The following is a 19,741-nucleotide window of genomic DNA, read 5'->3' as shown; positions in this document are numbered from 1 at the left end:
CATCTTCACCTCAGCCTCTGCTGTTTACTTTACATATTTTTTTTGTAGACACCAACTCAAAATAAGACGGATTAGCAAGCTGCCACTTCCATCATCTTATGTTACAGCCCAACACTCGTGCTTATTAAATTAAACATGGACAGGGCATTTCTGCAGATTTAACTCCAGCCTGCATTTCACCCCTTTTACTGTTTGATTGTATAATTATCGGGTCCTTTAACGGATTGTATTAAATAATTTACATCATTTATAGTTAATTATCTTGCTAATTCATTTAAAACCCAATGGTCTGCTTTGAAATGTACCCAGCGGGGACTCTTCCTGTCCACTCTCCTCGTTCCCCTTGCCGTCATCTTCCTCTCCCGTTCTCCTCAGTGCCCTTTGGTAATCTTGATACTTGAAATATTTCATAGACAGGCTCTCTGTTTACCCATATGGCCAAGTGCATAAAAGCTCGCCACTCACACACGTTGCCCCCCCCACACCTGTCACTTTCTTAAAGTGAAACACTCAAAGTTAAAGGTCAGTGCTAGCTCAAGGTTGCCTCTCTCTGTCTCTCTCTCTCTCTCTCTCTCTCTCTCCCTTTCCCCCTAGAGAGCCCTCTCTGGTGGACACCGGCTCACACTCAGACGAAGACATGGCATTACAAAAAGCCGTCTTCGGAGAGGCTATGAAGGGATCAATGAATAATTTAACCCCTAACATCATCTTTCCCCCCTTGCCAGTAATGTATCCACAAACATCGTTGGGTGTGTGGGGAAGTATTGCCACTTTCATTCAGCTGACGCCCCCTGCTTGTCGAGGGGCGGCTGTTTCGCCGGCGTAATGTGATGTGTGGGTGCGTTATCGGAGCTGTAGGTATGACAGACACACAGGCCTGGAGCTGACTTCCTGGAATTGCATTTTGTTGGCCGTCTCCAATATGAGACCTGTCACCTCGTTCCCTCCAGGCCATGCAAACCGTGATTGAGGCATTTCTGTGAGGTGTCACTATCAAGGGTACACACTTGTGAGGTTTTTTTTCTGTGTGTGTTTGTCTCTGCTTGTGTGCAATGGGTAATAGGCTGCAGAAGAGTTTTATACGTTTTCAATTATATGTCTTCTTCTTTTCAGTTTTTCTCTCTCTCCATTGTTCATTTTCTTGCCGTCTCTCCCTTCTACCCTGGATTTTCCCTTACTTCTTCCTTTACTTTCTTCTTCACCTCCTGTGCCCTCTCCTCCTCTAGTCCTCTGTCAACACTGTCATAGTTTGGGAAGCCCTTCAGTGTATTACAGACCTCTCACCAGCGGTTCTCTTTATGGCACTTTCTCTTTTTAAATTCAATCAGGCTTCAATGGAGCGCCCAGAACCATTTCAATTTACTACCTGGATGCCACAGGATGGAAAGTCCTACACCAACAGAAGGGCCTAAATGGAACTGAGGGCTGAGAGAGAAGAGACGAGAGGTGGAGGAAAGGTCTGGAAAGGAGGGAGGGAGTTGTACTGAAGTGGTGCCACATAGAAATAACACAGAAGGAGAAGCAAAAATAGAAGGAGGAATGGGAATTAAAGGGGAGCAGGGTAAGGGAAAAAGATGACATTAGAGGGGACAGGCTGAAATGTTACAGAGAATAAGAGGCTATGGAGAGTGGAGAGACGGACAACAGCTGAGGCAGATATATCCGTCCGTCCGTCCGTCCGTCCATCCATCCATCCATACATACATACATACATACACACCTATACACACACACACACACACACACGCACACACACACACACACACACACACACATACATACATAGACTGAGCTGATTCAACTCTAGAAATGTATAGAATTACGTCATTAAAATTGTTCAGGAAACTTAAAAAAAAAGTAAAAAACTGCCCTCCACTCTGCTGCACTCTTCAGGGCAACTTTCCATTCATTTGCCCCCCTTTGGGCCAAAATAGACTCATGTCAGTCATGGCTTGCAACCTTTTGTGTGTTGGTTTGCAGGTTAAGTGTTTTTCTCAGTACTTTTCAGGCGAATTGAAAAGTGCCTTAACACTTGGCTCTCTCAGGAATAGTTGCCATTTCAGGCTTGCTGAGTCATTCACTGAACCATGAGTGTCCTTCCCCGGCCCAGTAGTTTATACATCTCCCATCAACTCTGCCTAGAATAGATTGCGATGCGTATTAGTGTACGCATATATTGCTAGTGTCTACAACGGTAGCAGCTCATGCGCTCGTTTTCTTGCCTTTGCTTCATCTGTGTCTATGTATCTGTAAGACTTATATGGCTTATTTTTATAAAAGAAAATCCATCTCTATTTTCAGTTGTTTGGCAGTGGCACAGATTATTTTCCTCTCTGCCTTCTCGCTGCCTCTGTGGCATTTTAGTTTGAGTAGTACATTTAATTAGGCCAGAAGACAGGGCTATTCATTTACGCTTTGATTTCTACTGTTATAACTTTTTCTTTCTGAGAAGCAACCCTCCAAATACTTGAGGGAAAGCTGCAGTCTCTCAGCAGGGGTCACCTTGAAGTAGTTCTTGATTAATTCCTGACATTTTCCCTTGGTTTTGCAGCGAGGTTAGTTTTTTTTTGTTTGTTTGTTTTTTGTTTTTCCCATGGATTCTGTTTTGTAACAGGACAGATTGATTTGTCTAATGTCAGCATTTTCACTGGGAATAATTGATATTCCGCTTTTTATTTCCTGGTTTACTTTATTAAAGGAGTCCCGTCCCTCTGTGGGAGGCCACTTAGAGTGATGCTTCTTAATCAGGCTTGTTTTGTAAGCAGGAGATGAACACTTAAAATATTGAAGTCATGAGGAGAATACAATAAGACCTGAAGCAGTTTTTGTTTGCACCTGGTCCTCTGGCGATAGAATTGTGTCTTAGCGAAGAAATTGGTGGCTGTTATCTAGAAAATAAGCAATTAAAGGGGCCTTTCACCCACATACCCCTGTCACAAACAGGGCCATCACCTGCCGCTCTGCCTGTATTGACTTATATTGTACAGTGAGCACAAAAGCAGTAATTTAGTCCCAGCAAACTCCCATTGTGACACCCAGGCATCTTTGCCTCTCTGTGGTCTTAATGGCCACAATGTTGCTTGTGAGAAAGCTGATTCTCTCCTCTTGTCCCACAGCCATCCTCTGTTCACAAGGCGGTAAATGAGGAAAGCAGCAAAAAAATACATCTGTTAACTGCCATTAAAATAAATGGGAGAGGGTCTCTATTTTTCTCTGTGGGTTGGGGGAGGAGGGGTTGCATTTCTTGCATAGGTTTCAGGGCATTGGTACATTTTTCAAATGCACAGCAACACAGTATAAAGATTGTTCACACTGGCTCAAGTGTATACAAACAGGCACACTTTGTTATCAACAAAGCCAAGAATTACTCATACCCCTCATATGTTGTAGGTTTTACGTCATAATTATTTAGTGGCATGTTTCTTCATGTTAAGCATATTCAGACATCTGATTGGGAGCTGATAGAGAATCAGTGGTTGATGGCAAGAAGACATTCCAACCCCATTACTTAAGACAAAAATATCAGAGGAAATACAAGAAGTTGATCAGCAAGTATAAAAAGGTTTTGATTTCTGGAAAGTCAATAAATTATTTTCCAGCTATTATTGATGATTGCATATATTTAAATTGATGGCAGCATTTCTTTTCCCGTGTTGTATTGCATTTTGCGAGATGCCCAGCTCATTACCTACCAGAAGCAAACGTCTTCAACTTTAAATCTATATCAGCCAGGAGTATAAATGGTGTACATTAGTTATACAGTATACTTTTTGCATCCTTTATATCTCATTTTAAAACTGTGTCAACCAAAGAAAATCTACACTAACGTAAAACTGTAAAGTTGCATAATTATTTCAATAACAGTATGTTATCCTCAACTACTCAAATATGTCTTCAAAAGCGAAAAATGACTACGATATTCATGCCCACGATTACCATTTGTACAATTTCCACTGAGGGAAAATTACACTGAGGGACACCTGAGCTCCTAAAGGAACTTTTTAACCTTCTAAGCAGTTCAGTCTTGAGGAAATTTGCTGGAAGTTGCAGATAAAAAACGATGAACTGGTTAAATGACATGTTGTTGCATTCAGACCAGCTGAGCATGCAGTTTCAAGTTATTTCTCCTGTCTTCTGTGTGCAATTGTGAGAGACTTTTATCATCTTCTGACAATAAAGAGCAAAAAGCATCAAACCTTTCTTTTATCCCTGAGCAGACATGCAGTTCAGGGTGGCTTTAGTTGGCATTTAGGAATCAAAGGATAGAAGTACTGAGCTAGCATCACCGTGTACACCTGAGAGCACCTTGACCACATTACCGCTCTGCAGAAAAGACTAACGAGAGACACACTCTTTGATACAATTAGAGGGAGATAAAGAGATGGAGGGTGGGGAGCATGCTGTAGCAAGATGGAGGACTAGGCCAATAGCGGCTGTAAGGTGGTGATTTGTCTTTGAGGCTCTGTGGTGTTGGTGTTGGCAGCGTCAGCTAAACAAGGCCATCTCATTTCCTGTTGTCTGCAGGAAGCGGCTGTCTGCTTCTGCTGCTGCTGCTTCTCAGAGCCCCCGGTCATCAATCTCCTCTTTTTAATTGGTCTGCACCACACTGCGACATGCCAGCACACACACACACACACACACACACACACCGAGACTCACGCAAACATTCACACACGAGCATGCACATGTATTGACAGAAATATGTGCAGAGATATAAATGCCAAAGTGGGCGATTACACGTGAGGGCACAGTCCCCATGCGGTTTGCAGACTTGAAGTTGTCAGACCTTTTCAAGTTTACCTCATTTTGTTTTCATTCTCACGTTAATGTGGAATTAATTTAGTCTGTTCCTCATTACATTCCACACAACAATGCCTTTAATGACGCAGCAAAAAAAAAAGAAAGGTGTTGAAACATTTCTGCCTCTTCTTCTGACAAGCACTGTTGAATAATTAGTCATTTGGTCCCCAAGATTAAGCTTAAAACGATGGTGTTCACATAGTGCTTATGTAGAGAACTCTTAGTACTCAAACCGTGTTTTCTTAGTTCAGCTGAAGGAGAATGTAGTTCAGGGATTTGACTTTAGAAGTCAGACATGCAAGGAATCTTTTTGCTAGGGATTCAGTCACCCTAAGCTCCAGTTCCTCAGCTTTTAATGCTGGAACTTCACCTATAAGGACCAGAAAAGTGATGATGCTCTGCTACAAATTATTTTTTTCTTTCCATTTTTGCATTTTTGGAAAGAAGTTCAGTCACAGTCATATCAATAAGACTCATTAGCTTGATTATTACCAAGATAACTACACAGGTTAACAAACTAGGAAAAAAACAAACCTTGTTATATCTGGCACTGACATCTAGAAAAGGCCACCAAGAACGTATTCATTTAATATCCAATGATACAATATGGTATCCAATTTATAGAAAGATTTTCAGCTTTAGTTGTTTTAATTTTGTTAAATTCAGCTTAAACTGAACACCATTACCACTCTCAAGGGTTTACTGTACTTTTTCCGCAAACACACATATCATATCTGTCTACTAAAGATGAGGGAATGAATGATGACCTCAAAGATCCTCCTTTCAAGAAATATATTTTAAGTAAATATACATCTTTTAAGTATATTTTAAAATAATTTACTACTTAAGACTTGAAAACACCAAAATCTATTTGATAATCCTCCCAAAAAGTTGTTGTTGTTTTTTTATTTAAGAGGTACACAACAGAAATACAGAAAATGCACTCCCACCCACAAGCTAAGTTATAAAGCTTAAGGCGATAGAGGGAAAACAAATAGTGTGTTTCTGCAAGATCATAGAGCAGGAATAGATAGAATGCTGCCCTTTATCTGTTGTCTCTCTTTTTACAGATTATCAACACATTCTGGTCCTTAATCAATTTATATAGGTACATTGCCAAAAAAAAAAAAGTAAAGAAAAAAGTGTCTTTTATGGAAGATTTAAATTTTATGATACATTATGCAAAAGCGTGTCTGCACTGATGAAGACCCACTTCAGCATTCCTAATGCTTGAAGAACTCAGTGGGGCAGCCTGACCTGTTTTCTGATTATTTCAACTAGAAATAGAAAATCATGTGGTAATTAACTGAAAGGAAGCTGTAGTTTGACAGCAAAAATAACTTGTATTGGGTTTCTTGGTGATATTGGGATACATTTTTACACACATTTGTAAGTATAATTTCATAAGTTGATATTTAAATACACACTTTTCTTTTATTCAAAAGTTATTTTTGTAACTCGGATAAATTATTTAAAGCCTAACAGTCACAAAGTCTTAAATAGTTTACTTCAGTAACAAAGGCTACATGTGATTTTTAGAACGTTTGGAACCATTCTCTGTGAAATATATTTTCAAAATGTGGTAAGGTCAAGCACAAAACTACGAGAAACAAACAGCACTAATAGACTATCATAATGACAGCTATTTTTCTCTGGCAGGCATTATAGTCCATATGGAGGCTGTATGCAGTAAGGTCACCTGAGCATAGACTCCACTATTAAACTGTTGTAATCTCACAGTTTAAAGTAAAGGTTCTGATTATGAAGCCCATTTATACCTTCAGCTGCGAGCATATAGACACTCTCACTCACCTAATTTCCATACAGATTTGCATATTGCTGTCTTCCTCTTTGTTTTGTTTTTTTTTCCTTCTCTTTTTTTCTTCTTCTCTCACAAAGACACATGCCGATGGCACCACACACGTACAGACTGTAAGCACATACACCTTAAGCGCACGAAAAGCCTTCGGTGTGTGTGAGATGCAGCATCAGGGGCCAAGAGCAGAGCATGAAACAGTGGGAAGTCTGGCGGAGGCGTGGGCGGTGTGTGGGAAGACCATATGCATTTCATCAGGGAATGATGAAAACACATGAACACACTCTTAATCGCAGGCAATACTGTCAAGTATTAAAAAAAAAAAAAAAAAAAATCAGACTTTTTTTTGTTTGTTTTAACCACATACACACCCTTTGAGCAAATTCAGTACAGGCTGCAGTTGATAAACACCAACTGGGATCTTAATTCTTTCTTGAAACCTGTTTGTGATAAAGGAAAACGGATTCTCTGTCAGCTGGTCATGCAGTGGAAGCTGACTGAAGAAGCTGACACACTGCCATCTTGTGGTGGTTGTGGTAATTGCTTGAGTGACCAAAAAGCATAAGAAGGACCCAAAGCAAGTATGTGGCAGCACTTATGAATGAATTATTTTATCATTACAAGAATAAAAATAATGATTTAGTGATACGATGCAAGAAAACTGCTTTTTGTACTTGAGAGGTCGTATACTCAGGTGTTACCTCGTCAATGTAGTATCCCTGTAGAAATAATTAGGTTTTGTTTACTGAAGTGTGTAAAAATTACCACCGAATCATTACTGAATGCGCAATCCAATAACACTGAAAGCTGCATTTCTAGCACTTATTGACTAATCATCAGGCAGGAAAGCTAATGTTTATCGTACCATAAAACCCATAAAATGTCCCCAGCTATTAAAATCCATTTATGAGTTTTGAATACCGGAGTGATTGCGCTCTGCACCATGAAAGAATAATAGAGATAAGTGCTCCTGGCTGTTTTTGAATGTGCTGCTTTGATGTGTTGGTAAAACCAGGTAGATTTGACATCCGTCACAGACGCAGGTATGCGGCAGCACACTCCTGCACTCTCTCCACCCTTCCGTCCCTCTCTCTGTTGGCAGAGCCGCAGTTTGCACTGTCCTTGGTGTGTGACAGAACAAGCCTTCCTCTCTGAGCGGCAAAATCAGAATTCACCATAGCTGATAGGTCCGTGCCTGAGGGGAATTCTGGGAGATTTAAAGACGCTGAGTCCCTAATCGATCTCAGCACACTCTTATTCTGCTGTCTTTCTCGAACCTTTGTCTTTATCCCATTTCTCTTTCAACGAGTAATATGCGGCGGTAGCAAATAGAGATAGATGATGGGATCCCAACCCTTTCAATTTAAAGAAGCATTTGTTACCTTGGGTTTAGTTTCTGCTGGGAAATGAATCCAAAAGTGTTGTTGGATACATTCTTCTCTGTCTGTTCTCATCTGTCTGAAAAGGTAATCAAACAGAGGGTTTGTTGTTATTTTTAAAAAGGCCATTTCTTTTGTTCTTTTTCTTCTTATTAGCCTTGTCCTTGTTAATATGGATGTTTTATGCTGTTAGAAATTGTTCCTTTTTTTTAAATGTACATACACATAGGGCATGGCATCTACAATTATCTTGCTCTAGACCAAGGCGCTGACATCTGTTTCCTAATGACTGATAATTGCACGCTGTCAAGGACAATCATGAGGAGTGCTGCTAAGAAACTGACTTTGCAGTGCAACTGGTTCAGCAGTGGGGGGTTTAGAGGAAACCATGACTCCTTTCCTACGCCAGTGGTGTATTGCGAACACTTTCTTGAATAATTATTGATTTTATAGCACAATTAATAATATTAAACACACATGTATTGCTATTTTTCAATCTTATGTGTAAAGGTGAAAGGTATAGCAAAGTTTCCAGCTCAAAATTGAAGGTGATTTTTCCAGTGAGGAGGAGAAAGTTGCGAGTACTAGCTTGGAGACCAAACAAACCAGCACCCAACAGTGCCTATTATTTACCACACTGGCAAATGACTGAACTGTAATAATAATAATTTAAAAAATCAGCTTTCCCATTGAAATTGGAGTTTTTCTTCCAATTCTGACCTAATTTTTTAGTTTTTAGGGTTTTTTTTTACACTTATGTGCACAGGCAGGCGTCAGCACATTCCTCTCAGCAAAACATCTTCGCAAGGGTCATTGTGCTTGTCTGACTTTTCTCCACATGCTATAATCAATTTGTGTTCAACTCATCAGGATTTAACTGTAACACAAAAAAACTGAGGCCCAGCATTAAACTAATTGGCAGAAGAAAGAAGATTTTTTTTGGAAGGATCAGATATTGGTTTATTGCCATACAATGTAAAAAAAAAAAAATCTCCACATAAAGTGTTTTCTCATAAATCTTATGCCTATAAGCAGTAGCAGCCCTGTTGGGGCCTTTGTTTACTCCGCGTGCGTCCGTCTTCACACATCACAACTTGCACTGTTTCCTTGTCGCTTAGCTTTTCTTTCCCTAAAATCACCTCAAATAGTTTCGTAACCCTGAGGCAAAACTGTCTTGAAGAGAAAGACAACTGAACAGAAAGACAAACGAAATGAAGAAAAGAGCAGTTAAACTTGATCTGCTTCGAAAAACAAGACACAGCGAAACTGTGGCTTATTTATGTCTTTTATCTTTAATATTCATAGGTTTTGTCTCCAAACTGTGTGGGCTTTGAAGTCAGAGTGGTGGATTTGCCATTGATGTCATTTAATTTATTGAAAACTGCTAAATGATTATCAGAGTTAATACCTTCTTCTTTCATTGTTTTTAAATAATAAAAAAGTAAAGCATGTTATTTCGAAAGTATTGCATTTCATGATACACCCACTGTTCAGTCTGTCGCGGCAGCGCGATGCCATGTTGCTTTGACAGATTTTGTCCGTTTGCTGCAGGGTCTAGACTGCAGCGCCATGTTGTCGAGCATCTGTTCTCTTTTATTTTAATTGGACGATTTGAGTTTTTGAACGTTACGAACACAGTGCTTTTTCTGTCGCCGTTGATCAGCAGCAATGTTTATCATTATCAGTAAATCACTTTGGCAACGCCGAAACTTCACGATTTTGCCGCGTCTGATCTTCTTCTACCGCTGGTGGTGTCAAAGCACTCTGTTTGGGCCTTGTGTCTAATACATGCCACGCATGTTAGTGGGATGCATGGATCCATGTGAGGGAAGATGAGCTGTTTACTTAAATTTATTAAGATTTCACACACAGGGACAAAGTTCACACTGTGCTGGTGCTGCTGTGTCTCTACGCTGCTGCCTCCACGGCTTCTCCTTAGCAACTTAGCCAACACCTCTGCTGCACACAGCTGCCTTGTGGATGACTGTTTGGATGTGTGTTTTGTTGTCACTTCACAATGAAGCTGACATGGCAAACATCACACTTCAGTTCTAATTAAAAGAGGATCATAAGCAGTTCTTGAATATATGGGAAGTGAGCAAAAATGATCACAGGTTTCAGTTAAAGGTCGATGTTGTTTATAGTTTAGTGCCAGAAAACATACAATTCTGAAAGTATGAGCATACAGACCCAATACAGATATATGGTTAATATATAAGCACACATAAAAAGAGCGCAATATGCATGTTCTAGATTAAACATGCACATACAGTGGTGTTAAAACATGTTTGCCCCTTCCTGCTTTCCTTTTTTTTTTTGGTGCATGTTTGGCACACTTAAACCACTTCAAATATTCGTCAAACACACACAAGTAAACAACAACAACAAAAAAATGCAGGTTTTAAATTAAGGTGTTTATTGTGAAGGGAGACACAAAATCTAAGCCTAAATAACCCTGTGTGGAAAATTTTTTACTTAACATCCAAACTGTATCTAATTTGGTCTGCTTTTAATGGTGCTGCTGAACTTCAGTCCAAGGCGACACCAGGAGGTCAAAACTGTTTCAAATCCACCAGCGCTAATGCTACTATAGAGGATTTGTTCTTGCAAAAATCACTTACTTGCATTTGTTTTCGCTTTGATCATCTCATTTCTTCCAGTGTCTTTCTGTTAAATTTGCTCTGTTAAGACCTTTTTTTTTTTCTACTTTGACACCTAATTTTTTTTCCCTTCAAAAATTCTGAAAATTCTCTTCTTTTCATAGACATTTCACAACAAAGAAGCGACGCCACTTTAATAAGAACCGTCCTTTTTTCTTTCTTTTTTTTTTTCCCCCACACAAAAAAGTTGTTGGAAGACTGACTGAAAACTGAGACGCTCAACGCATTGCGGCGACGCAGTTGTTTGAAGAAGTGGGATCGCCGTGGCACCCCAGCGTGCGTCGGAGTAAATCCTTGTCAGATGTGCAGCAGAAAAAAAAAAGTCCATTATGAAGACTGGCTTAATTTTATACTTATTCAGCGACAATTTTTGTCATAAATGTATGAATGTATGAACTCACGATGAAGCTGGGCAATTTGCCGCTATTACTTTCTTCCTGGATGGCCATTGTTTTCTGCACTGATGCAAAACTTTGTTGCTGCATCTCTTAGCGTTTTACTGCATGCTCGGCTGCCTTGTAATCGTCTTCGAAGGCTTCGCTGGAAAGTTTAGATGTATCGTTGCAATTAAATATTCTCAAGATATTGCGTACGTAAGTAACATTAACCAACCCTGCAGGTTCCCATCTCAAAAACGTGCTTCTTAGAGTAAGCTTTACTCACTGTTAATTTAAAGGAGAGTCAGAAAACAGAAGTCAAGTGAACTTAGATGAAGTTTGTCAGTAACGGATGTAAATTTGAGCTCAGTCACACGCTGGCAGCCGTCATTTGCGTGTCTTTCTGTAGGAGGTTTGACTCAGCCTTTGACTCGCTAAATGACTCCCTGTAATGAGTTCAGACGCTTCTGCTTTGAGTTTTGAAACTGTTTGATGGTTTTTAAATGAGTGTTTGTGCACGCTAAGTTGTTTTGTGTCATTTGATATCATCATCCAGCGTGTGTGTACTCTGTAACATACAATGCCATCAGCAAGGCGTCTTCAGGACGTGCAACAATAATGAGTTTGGACATTTTATTTTTTTTTCTGGATCATTTGTAAAGCATGTTCATACCAAACTTTTTTATTTTTTTCCCCCCCTCCAGTTTTTGCTTGCTCTGTTGAGATGCTGTCTGTGTTTTTCAGGTCACTTACCGTGGCTAAGCTTCCTTGCGTCACCCGTTGCTTCAGCATACAGTAGACCGGGGGCTTGTGGCCGTTTTCCCTGCCCAGTCCCTGTTGCTCATTACTCAAATATTATCACCTCTCCCGAAATCCATCATCTTGACACCAGTATTGAAACAATGACAATAATGACAGCGCGCGATGGATTGTAGAACAACACGCATTTAAACTGGCAACTTTTTTTTTTTCCTTCTTAGATCAATTTCTGAGAATGAAGCTGTCAGCATCCCCCCCCCCCCCCCCGTCCCCCTAAGGAGAAAAGCTTTTGAATTGTGTTCTCTACATATTTATACTGTTAAGCTCTATAGCTGGCTTCCTATTGTTTTGGAAGTTTGACGGTTTTAATGAGGCCACAGAAGAGTTTCTCATACTTAACTTTCTGTTGTGGTCGAGTTTCAATGGGAATCAATGAAGGATTTAGAATGGACTTAGATTCCTTGCTCGCTCTCTGACACACAAGGGTACAATCCCCCAACCACACACACTCAAACATTCTTCCCCTGCCCTTGCTGACTAATTGGGTGGAAATCCTGAGTAGTAGTTTAGTTTTGTTTGTTTTTTTTTGTTTTTTTGTTCTAATGCATTCACATTTTAATTTATGTGCATCTATGGTTCAGTTTATATAGTCAGTAATTCACCTGCTCTCATCTATACTTATATGTAGATTGTGCAAGCGTCTTTGTCTGCAGTGCAGCATCCACTGCACTTCACTTAAGTCCTGAAACGGGGGTTCTCTTGGCTTTTAAAAATGGCTGTATCCTCCATCATTCCTGTCCTAAGTTCATCTTCTGCTAGTTTTTTTTTTTTTCCTGTTTCTTTTTCTTTCTTTTTTTTCTAGACTTTGTCACCCACAACATTTTTCTTGTCTTTGTTTAGGTCATACATTAAATGTCTCCCCGGTCAAAGAATTTATTTGTGTGGAGTTTGATTTATTTGCGCATTTATATGGACTGAGCGCTTGAGAAAGCACTTACTCTTGCATGGTTTGCCCTGTGGTGTGTGTGAGACAAGGCCAGTGACCAGTGATTCACTGATAAATGATGTTCGTATGCGCCTCTACAAACCCATACATTACTGTCTGACCCCCATCTGATACGACCGGACTTCAGCTGCGCCGAAAAAGTCCAGAGAGCAGCTTCTTTCTTGCTCAGATTGCTTTATATTATTAGCACTGTTCATCCCTTTGGTTGTTATAGTTTCATGCTATAATGAGCCTTAGCAGCTCCACTAGAGAACTTAAGCTGACCTACCTTCAGCAAAGACACATCTAGAGGCATTTATATCTTACCGACATTAGCTCCTTTTCAGGATTTTAACCCACCAAATGATGCTGGATTCACTGTGCTTGTTCTGTGTTGCCTGCCTCCAGCCCATTTGCTTTTGCTACCATTAGTTCAAACATTTTCAGGTGTAAACTGGCCTCTTTATTTCAGTTTTTTGTTTTGTTTTTGTTTTAATGTTTGCTTGTGTTAACTTCTCTTCCCAGATTCATCCAGGAGATAGAGATGAACATGGGACCCAGCCAAGCCAAGCAGTGCCAGCTCCGAACTTTCCTCACCTACTACATTAACGACCTTTTCCTTAACCAGGTTAGTGAACATTACGAGGGTCTGCTTTTAAGGCCATCTGACTCATATCAGCTCCCACAACAATGGCTTATTGAATTATCGTAGTTTTCTGGGATAATGGGACTGTTTACAGAAGAAAACCTAAGTATGAGTCATTGTTGCTCTAAATAACACGCTGACTCACTGCAATCAAAACACATTAAGAGTCTGTTCTTGAAAGTTTGTTCTTGTAACTTGACAACCTGAACCATGAGTAGTAGGGTTACATTCATACACTGAATTGAGGAACTTTAAAATTCTCAAAAAACTGATTAGAAAATGAAATTGAATGGTGCTGAGGAGCAATTTGCTGCTTTAAATAAGTAGTTGGGTTAGTTTTTATTTTGTTGACTTATTTATGGATAATTTTTACAATTGAATTTAAAGAAGTTCTAACACAGAAGTCATTCTGTCATTCTTTAGACAGAATCATTTAACAAATTTTGCATCGTATCCAGCCAAGATATAATCTTTTTGAGCGTCAACCAAATTTTAAAATGGTCAGAATGCTTGTCAGTCAACATAGACAAGCATTCTGAGTCTCTATGCTGCAACTTCTGATCTTTGAACAGGAATTAGGCTTTGATCGTTATTCCGTTCACATTATGATCTAACAGCAGATAAAGTCTTAAAACCAGATCTTTTGTCTAAATATACTTTTATTTTTTGCTTACCAACTCAATCTGATTATGAAGTGCTCCTTCAGAAATCTTCCCTCAGCTGAGAAAGTTAACTCTCTCCAGGCTACGTCAATGCACAGCTGAAACTCGACATGAATGAGTTTTAGAAATAACCAGTAACATTCCTCACATATACAAATCTATGATCACTTATTATGCTGATGAAACTTTGACATCATGTTGTTGTTTTTTTATTTTTTCATTTTTTATTTTTTGGTTGATCCTGCAAATTCTGACTCTTTTTTTTTCCATTGCTTATAGAAATAGAGAATTTGAATGATTATTTATCAATCACGTGTCTGATATTTTACACCATCTTAATTGTGCTTTTAATTGAATTGATTTTTTCATGTAATACATAATTTGGGCATTTTTGGGAATTTTTAAGTTCCACTTCAACATTTTAAACTTACTATCGTTTATCACATAATTGTGAAGGTTTTCTTATATCCTAAAAGTAAAAGAAGTTATTTTTTTTCACACATTTTTTTTAATAAATGTTTTATTTAGACTTTCTTGCCTGCAGCCTGGCTACTAGAATTTCATATTACTTTGATATTTACACTTTTGTCCCTGATCCATCAGGTGCGGACCGAGATCAACAAGGAAATCGAAGCAGTCAGTAAGGCTGCTGACCCCTTGAAAATTCTTGCTAGCGCTGATACGATGAAGCTCCTTGGCGTCCAGAGACCTCTGCTTCAGGTGAGAACCACCCGGAAAAGCATTCAGTCTATTCCCAAACATAAGTTATAGTTGATTTTAGACCCAAAATTGTTTCCCACCGTTAACAGCTATTATGTGCACCAGCTTTCCTCTCTTTACTATCATTTCTTCTCCATGTTTCACCAAGAGATCCAAATCTCAGCCTTGCTCTGCTCAGATGTTATTTTTTTTTGTGTGTCTTAATTTTACCTCCATGTTTGCACAGAGATTCTTGCGTTGCACATATTCTCATGTGAGCTTTTATGGAGAAGCTTTAAAAACACACTCCCGGCTTTGTTTGGCACCGTTTCACTCCTGCAGCCTTGTTCAATTGAGGACAGGCCTCTTGTGTACACTCACCTTGCAGCCCTCTGCTATCTCTGTTCAGAGGAGCACGCACTCACCTTCCTTATGGCCTCACCGTGTCTTTGTATCCAGGGACATGTATTAGTAACTGCATCTGAAATTGTAATTGATCATTTTTCAGTTTGTAGTTGTTGATGAGTGAATGCAAACAAGCAACTGTATATGTTTATTTAAAATGTCAAATTAACTGTGTGATGAACAGTTCTGGTTAAAGGAGTTTAAATTCATTCGTCATAAGCGGGAATCATAAACATATTTGGCGCTTTTAATTATGCATTTAAGCTGATATAACCATCCAGAGTGTTTTTAAGCAGTGTTTTTTTTATTATTTTTTTTTTTTATTGACATTTGTTACATTTTACAGAGTATTGCATTCAAATGTGTGTAAAGTTATCGATAAAGCATTTCACCAATAAGTATTGAGCTTGTCCCTGTGGTACTCCACAACTTCTAGATGAGTTTGAAGATGTCTGCTTTCGAGCAAGTGCTTCAGTCATTTTCAACACTATGTTGTTGAACTCATTTTACTAAAGGATAAAACTGATGTTCACTGTAGTTCACATAAAAATATATTAGAATTCCATTGCTGCAATTTGCATGTTGTGTCATCAATCCAGTCTTTGCAGACCTATGCAGTTCAGCAAAAGAAAGGTCTATTTGAATTGATATTGACTGCATCACATTTACCCCCGGGCTCTTTTCTTTCCCACAGCAGGCAGGTTGAAGATTAAAACGGTGCCAAATTCGGTATCCAGACAGTTGGCCCGATTTTTGTCTCAGCTGCCACACTTTCTCCTTTCCGAATTTTGTGAAACTCGACTTTCTGCGCTTATTGTATTTTTAAAATCTATTTGACCGTACATAAATATTATAGGTAGTAATTAGTGGTGTGTGTGTGTGTGTGTTCGTTCATGCCAAAATTGTTCTCAAGAGACGTCCCAGAGAGGAGGCTTGTTGGTTCTGTGGGTGTCTTTTGTGCAGCAACTCTTGGAAGTTAATGTTTGGCTGTTTGTTTCTGTCAGAGCCTTCCTGTCTGTTTTCTCACAAGGCGCGAACAGCGGTGGCAGTTCATTACAGAGGGAAAAGGGACTGTGGGTGTTTGGAGTTCAGCGGGGTTTGTTTACGGCTCAGGCCCCTCCTTAACGAGGAGTTCAGCATCTTGCTAATTATGCTGCTGTGGCTAATGAGCCTTTTCGCTGATAGTGGGGAGTGAAATAAAACACTCCTTTTGTTTGGGCTTTTCGCCTGTTTTAATTGGGCTAAAAAACAAAAAAACAAAAAAGCCTTCCATGTTTGCTCGGCTGCAGTTCATATTCCAGTGTCAGGATGGTATTTCTCTGAGCTTGTCGTGTGTGTGTGCTGCTGTGCTGGTATGTTTGCCACCTGTGTGTCTGTGACTGCGCTTTTGGTCTATTGTTTGAGAGGCGCCCCGCTGTTTTCTTTGATGGTCTTCATCCACAGTGGCATTGTTACAGTAGACTACTTTTCAGCCTCGGTGTAGTTTTTTTTATTTATTTATTTTTTTTATTCACTTTGTTGTCAAAGAAGCTTATAAAAAATTGGTTCGACATCTTTCTTTATACCGAATGTAAAAAAGCTTTAGCTGTCGTTAGACTGACCTGTTTACAGCACTTATAATCGTTGGGTTCTTCGATGCAAACCAGAAAGAGATGACCTTATTACAATCTTTCTCTTTTTTTAGTTCTTTGAAAATACATCTGAAAATAGATAGTTTTTGAACTTTCCCTTAAAATATCCTTCATTTCAGCCACATGTGTTCAAACGGGTAGTGAATCTCCTCAACTCTGTTACTACAAAGACACATAATTATTACATAATATTCAGTTCTGCTCTTGCCTATGTGAAGATATAATCCTAAACTGTTCGCAAAGCTCAATTGTGTAGTAAAACAAAAAAAGAAACAACAAAATTTAAGCCCTTTCAAAATTTCCAATTCAATTTACAATTGCAATTTCCTTTGGACATATTACAGTTATATTTATTAGAAGACTGTGAAGGAAAAATATATAGGGCGTTGTGTGTGGGATATTTTGCGGGCCCTTACGTACCGTATGTGCCCCATTAAGCAACGTGGTGCTCTCTGCGCCAGGTGTTATCAGGAACAGACCCTACATCACAGTGGAAGACCCAGCTTGTTTGATACGCAGGAAAGAACCTAATATTGCTACACAACATTAAACTCTTTCATACAGCCTCGCTACGGCCGTATATAGAAAACCATAGGGGATCACAATTTTTATAGAGGCATCTGCTCTCAGCAGCCACTGAAGCACAAATTAATGTGAAATTTTTATAAATTGGGGGAAGTTATTAGGATTGGTGGTTTTATGATTTTTTTTTTCTTTTTTCTGAAATGAGAAACTGAAATTAAATGTACTGTGGCACTACAGGGAGGTTTAAATGTGTGCTTATTATTACCAATTTTATTTCTTCTCCATTTGACTAGGTGGTATGCACAGTTTTACCTTCAACCTTGCCTATTTTATGGTTTTTTGTTGTTGTTTTTTTTCCATTTTCCTTAAAATTTTCTGGACCTTCCAGAAACCTTTTCACTGTGCAAATTACTTGGAATGAGTTGTTCAGTTTATTCCAGAGTAAGCTATAACTTATTACAGTTGAAATATGTGTACACTGACATAGGTTTGGTTTTATCCACCTTTCTCTCTCCACTAACTCCATGAGAAACCTTAATGTTCGCTAATAGCAGAGTTTATTTAATCTTTTTAAGTATTCATTTTCGGTTAAATTCAAAACTGGTTTCTCTATCTAAGAGCTGCAGCATATTTTTCTCGCTTGGGTATTGTAGTCCTGAAGAACTATAAAAGCCAGTATGGGTCAAAATCAGAAACTTCGGGTCATGCTTAAAGGAAACCATCAATCGATATTGGCAAGGAAAAGCCTGATTCATCTTCACTTTTGTCATCTTTTGTCTGTTTTTGTTTAAAATACTCAATGATCACAGAAGACTATTGGACACAGATACAGTGTAGGTTAATTTTAGTAAAAAAAAATGACTTAATTACAACACAAAATCTGACGTGACGTCGACATTTTTAATATAGAGGAAAATCCTGATTAGGTGTAAAATAGAGACTTTTAGAATGGATTACAGCATGGATTGAAAACAGAACAATGATTACCGTACATATCTACAAAAAAAAAAAAAAAAACTTTAGAATGCTAAAAATTACATCTGAGATTTATCTGTGTTTGATTCTTGATCCCCACTCCTCCGCCATATTTTTTGGGATCAGCCCTTGTCGACCTCTGCTTCCTGGTGCAGCACAAACCAAATATGTATGAAAATATTTCCATAACATTAACTCTAAGGGTGAGTCTGTATTATTGCATACATTTTTTAATATTATCTGGTCATTTGTCAGTGGTATCTCCTGCTGCAGAAACGGGTAAAGGCACTTTGTGGAAACTCTGCACAAAAGTCAAGGTGAATAACATATCTTATGTTTGCTTTAGCAGCTTTAATATGAACTACACCTGCAGTGTATTCCTGCAGATTAAAATGTAATAATGATATAGGCAGCAATTTCCCTATCACTAGGTCCCAGTGGTGTCAACTACTGCTTTTATATTTTATGTATACATTACATTGTATTGATATGAAAATGAGCCTGACATAAGCTGTATATATTGTCCACTAGGAGCATGAGATAGGGCTTGGCAGGGGCAGTATATAGTTCAATGGGAGAGGTTAATGTTCATTTGTGTGAGTGTGATAGCACAGCTTGGGCAGATAAGTTCCCAAAGGAGAAGTAGCATTAAAGACTGGGAAATGTAGCCAAGCAACAAACGCTTGTCCGTTAATCCTTCTCACCATCTCCCTCGCCTGCTCCGTTTCTTGATCTGTTTCTTTTTTGTTCTGTGTCATCCGCTGCGGCCATAGTTGTTTTTGTTTTTCTTTCATTTTTGCTGCATGCTGTCACACAAACACGCACGCACGCACACACATGCGCCGGTACTATCTGTCCAGCTTTGCGTTGCCACTGATTGATTCATTTAATTAGAGATAGATCGAGGGGAAAAGAGGCGAGTGGTAAAAGAAAGAAGGGGAGTAGAAGAGACGAATAAAACAGGATAGGGAGGGTATGGTCACTCTGCTGGATAGGTTGGAGATTGGCTCCATTAATCTTGGTGGACCTCCCCCCTCCACCACCACCACCACCTACCCACCCACCCTGCAGTGTCCCTTTCACACTCTCGTTTTGTGACTCGCTAACAAACAAGCCCGCTCCCGGTGTTCACATGCAGACCCCACCCGTTTTGCAACGAGACAAACTCACCAAAACAGTGGCCAGGTGAGCACCTTTCTGTTGCCCTGAAGTAAGCATAGGCGAGCCATCTGCCCGCCCGGTCGTGTGCTGCTTCTGTTCCTCTAAGAGTCAGTGAGTGCAGATGAGTTGTTTGTAAGCTGCTTGTTTACTTCATTAGCCAAGACCACATCAGAGCCATAATTACTGAACACATTGGCCCTCTCTTTCCAGCTAAGCATCATCCAGCTCTCTCCCCAGTGTCTCCACACAATAGCCCCTAAC

General features: G+C 39.3%; 1 protein-coding gene and 1 long non-coding RNA gene across 2 annotated transcripts in view; both read left to right on the top strand.

Moving 5' to 3' along the window:
- LOC107837624 (uncharacterized) overlaps positions 1-8,536 on the top strand; it is an 11,427-nt gene extending 2,891 nt beyond the window's left edge. The window contains exons 2-3 of the long non-coding RNA XR_001663663.1: positions 2,699-2,705; positions 8,524-8,536. This is a non-coding gene — a long non-coding RNA (uncharacterized LOC107837624). The remainder of the gene's footprint in view (positions 1-2,698; positions 2,706-8,523) is intronic.
- Positions 1-19,741, top strand: part of exoc4 (exocyst complex component 4) — a 114,407-nt gene that overhangs the window by 57,582 nt on the left and 37,084 nt on the right. Inside the window, exons 12-13 of the mRNA XM_007564422.2 lie at positions 13,302-13,404; positions 14,688-14,804. Coding sequence (XP_007564484.1) covers positions 13,302-13,404; positions 14,688-14,804 — 220 coding nt within the window. The remainder of the gene's footprint in view (positions 1-13,301; positions 13,405-14,687; positions 14,805-19,741) is intronic.

The sequence above is a fragment of the Poecilia formosa genome, unplaced genomic scaffold (assembly GCF_000485575.1).
Source record: "Poecilia formosa unplaced genomic scaffold, Poecilia_formosa-5.1.2 Scaffold159, whole genome shotgun sequence".
Taxonomy (NCBI): domain Eukaryota; kingdom Metazoa; phylum Chordata; class Actinopteri; order Cyprinodontiformes; family Poeciliidae; genus Poecilia; species Poecilia formosa.
Note: the sequence above shows the minus strand (reverse complement) of the source record. Positions and strands in the feature narration are given on the sequence as shown.